General features: G+C 25.6%; 1 protein-coding gene across 1 annotated transcript in view; it reads right to left on the reverse strand.

Moving 5' to 3' along the window:
* Positions 1-1936, reverse strand: part of EMWEY_00053730 (lactoylglutathione lyase, putative) — a gene marked incomplete at both ends in the record, with an annotated part of 2396 nt that extends 460 nt beyond the window's left edge. Inside the window, 4 exons of the mRNA XM_013477615.1 lie at positions 102-314; positions 699-906; positions 1040-1194; positions 1871-1936. Coding sequence (XP_013333069.1) covers positions 102-314; positions 699-906; positions 1040-1194; positions 1871-1936 — 642 coding nt within the window. The remainder of the gene's footprint in view (positions 1-101; positions 315-698; positions 907-1039; positions 1195-1870) is intronic.
* Between the last annotated feature and the right edge of the window lie 283 nt (positions 1937-2219).

Below are 2219 nucleotides of genomic sequence, written 5' to 3' on the forward strand. Positions count from 1 at the left end.
AAAAAAAAAAAAAAAAAACAAAAAAAAAAGTAAATAAAAAAGATAAATAGAATAAAAAAAGTAAATAAATAAAAGAAATGAATAAAAGAAATAAAATATACCTGTGGTTTTTTCCTGAATGGTACTCCTTGTTGAATTAATTCATCACAAGATTTATCTAAATTATCTGTAAGAAATCCAATATGACCAAATCCTTGTGGCTGATCATTACCATTATGATAAATAAATGATTCTTCTTTCTCTGTACCATGATTATGTGTTAATTCTAGGCAAGGATACCATAAATTCTTCATAAATTCACGAGCTTCTTCGCTCTGTAAAGAAAAAACAAGCACAGAACAAAAGAAAAACAAGAAAAAAAAGAAAGAAAACTTGAAGAAAAATACAAAAAAAAGAGAAAAAAAAAAAGAAAAAATAATTGGATATTTATAAACAATCAACAGAACAACACCAACAAATAAAGAAAATATTCAATTCCTATTTAGGGTTTATTAGGGTTTATTAGGGTTTATTAGGGTTTATTAGGGTTTAGGGTTAATAATAATATATATATATACCTGAATATCTTGGGGGTATTGTACACCCTTAGGTAGACAAGTTAAGAAATAAACAGTAAAATCTGAATAAATCTTTTTATAAATAAGTTGCATACCTAATAATTTATTATAAAAATTTATTGATTTATTTGGATCTTTTACTCTTATCATTGTTTGCGATAAATTAAACTTTTCTTTTATTTCTTCTTTTACTCCTTCTTTCCCTCCTCCTCCTCCTTCCTTATTATTATTATTATTATTATTATTGGTGTTATTACGGTTACATAATTCAATAAAATAACCATCAGGGTCCTTAGCAAAGGCAATCGTCTTCATACGACCTTCATGGGGCCTCTTATGAAATTTTACGCTGAATACAAAAAAAAAAAGAGAAAAAAAACAAAGAATTAAGAAGAAGTATGAATATATATATACTCATTTTCTCCCTCTTTTCTTACCCTTTTCTCCTATTTTCTTTTTTTTTTCTTCTTCTTCTTGCTTACCCTTCTTTCTCTAATTCTTCAGAGATTTGTACAACATCTTGACAATTAAATGCAATATGACCAAATCCTCTGTATGGTTCCTCATTACCATTATTTATTTTAAAGGAATTATCCTCCTCGCTACCATGATTATGTGTTAATTCGAGGCAGACACCCTAAATTATATAAATAAATACATCAATTAATTAATTAGTTTATTAAATAAATTAAAAAAATCAAAAAAAATAGGAAATACATACACAGGAGGTATATATGATATATGCATAAGTGTAAAGCAGCAAAATAAATAAATAAATAAGATAAATAAATAAATAAATAAATAAATAAATAAATAAAATAATTAGTTAATTAATTAATTAATTAAATAGGGAGAAGAAAGTGTGTATTTATACCTTCATAGTCCATAGATATTGTTCTGCTTCCTTTGTTCCTGGTGTCGGTAATTGTACACCATCTCTTGGTCTTTCTAAGAAATATAAAGAAAATTTTGCGTCATTAAAATGATAAAAATGTACCTACAAAGAATAAATAAATAAATAAATAAATAAATAAATAAATAAATTGAATAAAGAAAAAAAAAAAACGATACAATATACAACAGAATATATATAAAAAAAAAAGAAATTCATCAATTCTTAGTATTTTTATGCATGCATATACACCCGAACATTTTTTCCCCCTGCTTTTTCTTTTTTCTTTTTTTTAATATAAACAAAGATAATACATTTAATTATTTATATGCATATATATACACCTAAAGAGTGCCCATTTACTTTTATATAATTATTTATATAAATTATTTATATTTATTTATTTATATTTATTACTTACTAATTTCATGCCGAAGTGTTTCTCATAGAAAGGAAGAGAAACTTTTGGATCTTTTATTCTTAACATTGTTTGCTGCCAAGAAAAATTATACCTTTCTCCTATGCTGCTGCTGCTGCTGCTGCTGCAGCTGGTGCTGCTTTGGGGAGTTGCCATGGTGTGTTGCACTGTAATAAGAAAGAAAAAGAAGAAGAAAAGAGAATAAGAAGGAAAGAAAATAAAAAGAAGAAGGAAAAAAGATGTAATATAAATTCTCTGTTGCTCTTTTTTCTTCTTTTGTCGGCAGCAGCAGAAGAAAAGAGAAGAGAGAAGAAGATATAAAAAGAAGCAACAATTAAAACGTAGATATAAG

This window comes from Eimeria maxima, genomic scaffold (assembly GCF_000499605.1).
Source record: "Eimeria maxima Weybridge genomic scaffold, Emw_scaff1557, whole genome shotgun sequence".
Classification (NCBI taxonomy): Eukaryota; Apicomplexa; class Conoidasida; order Eucoccidiorida; family Eimeriidae; genus Eimeria; species Eimeria maxima.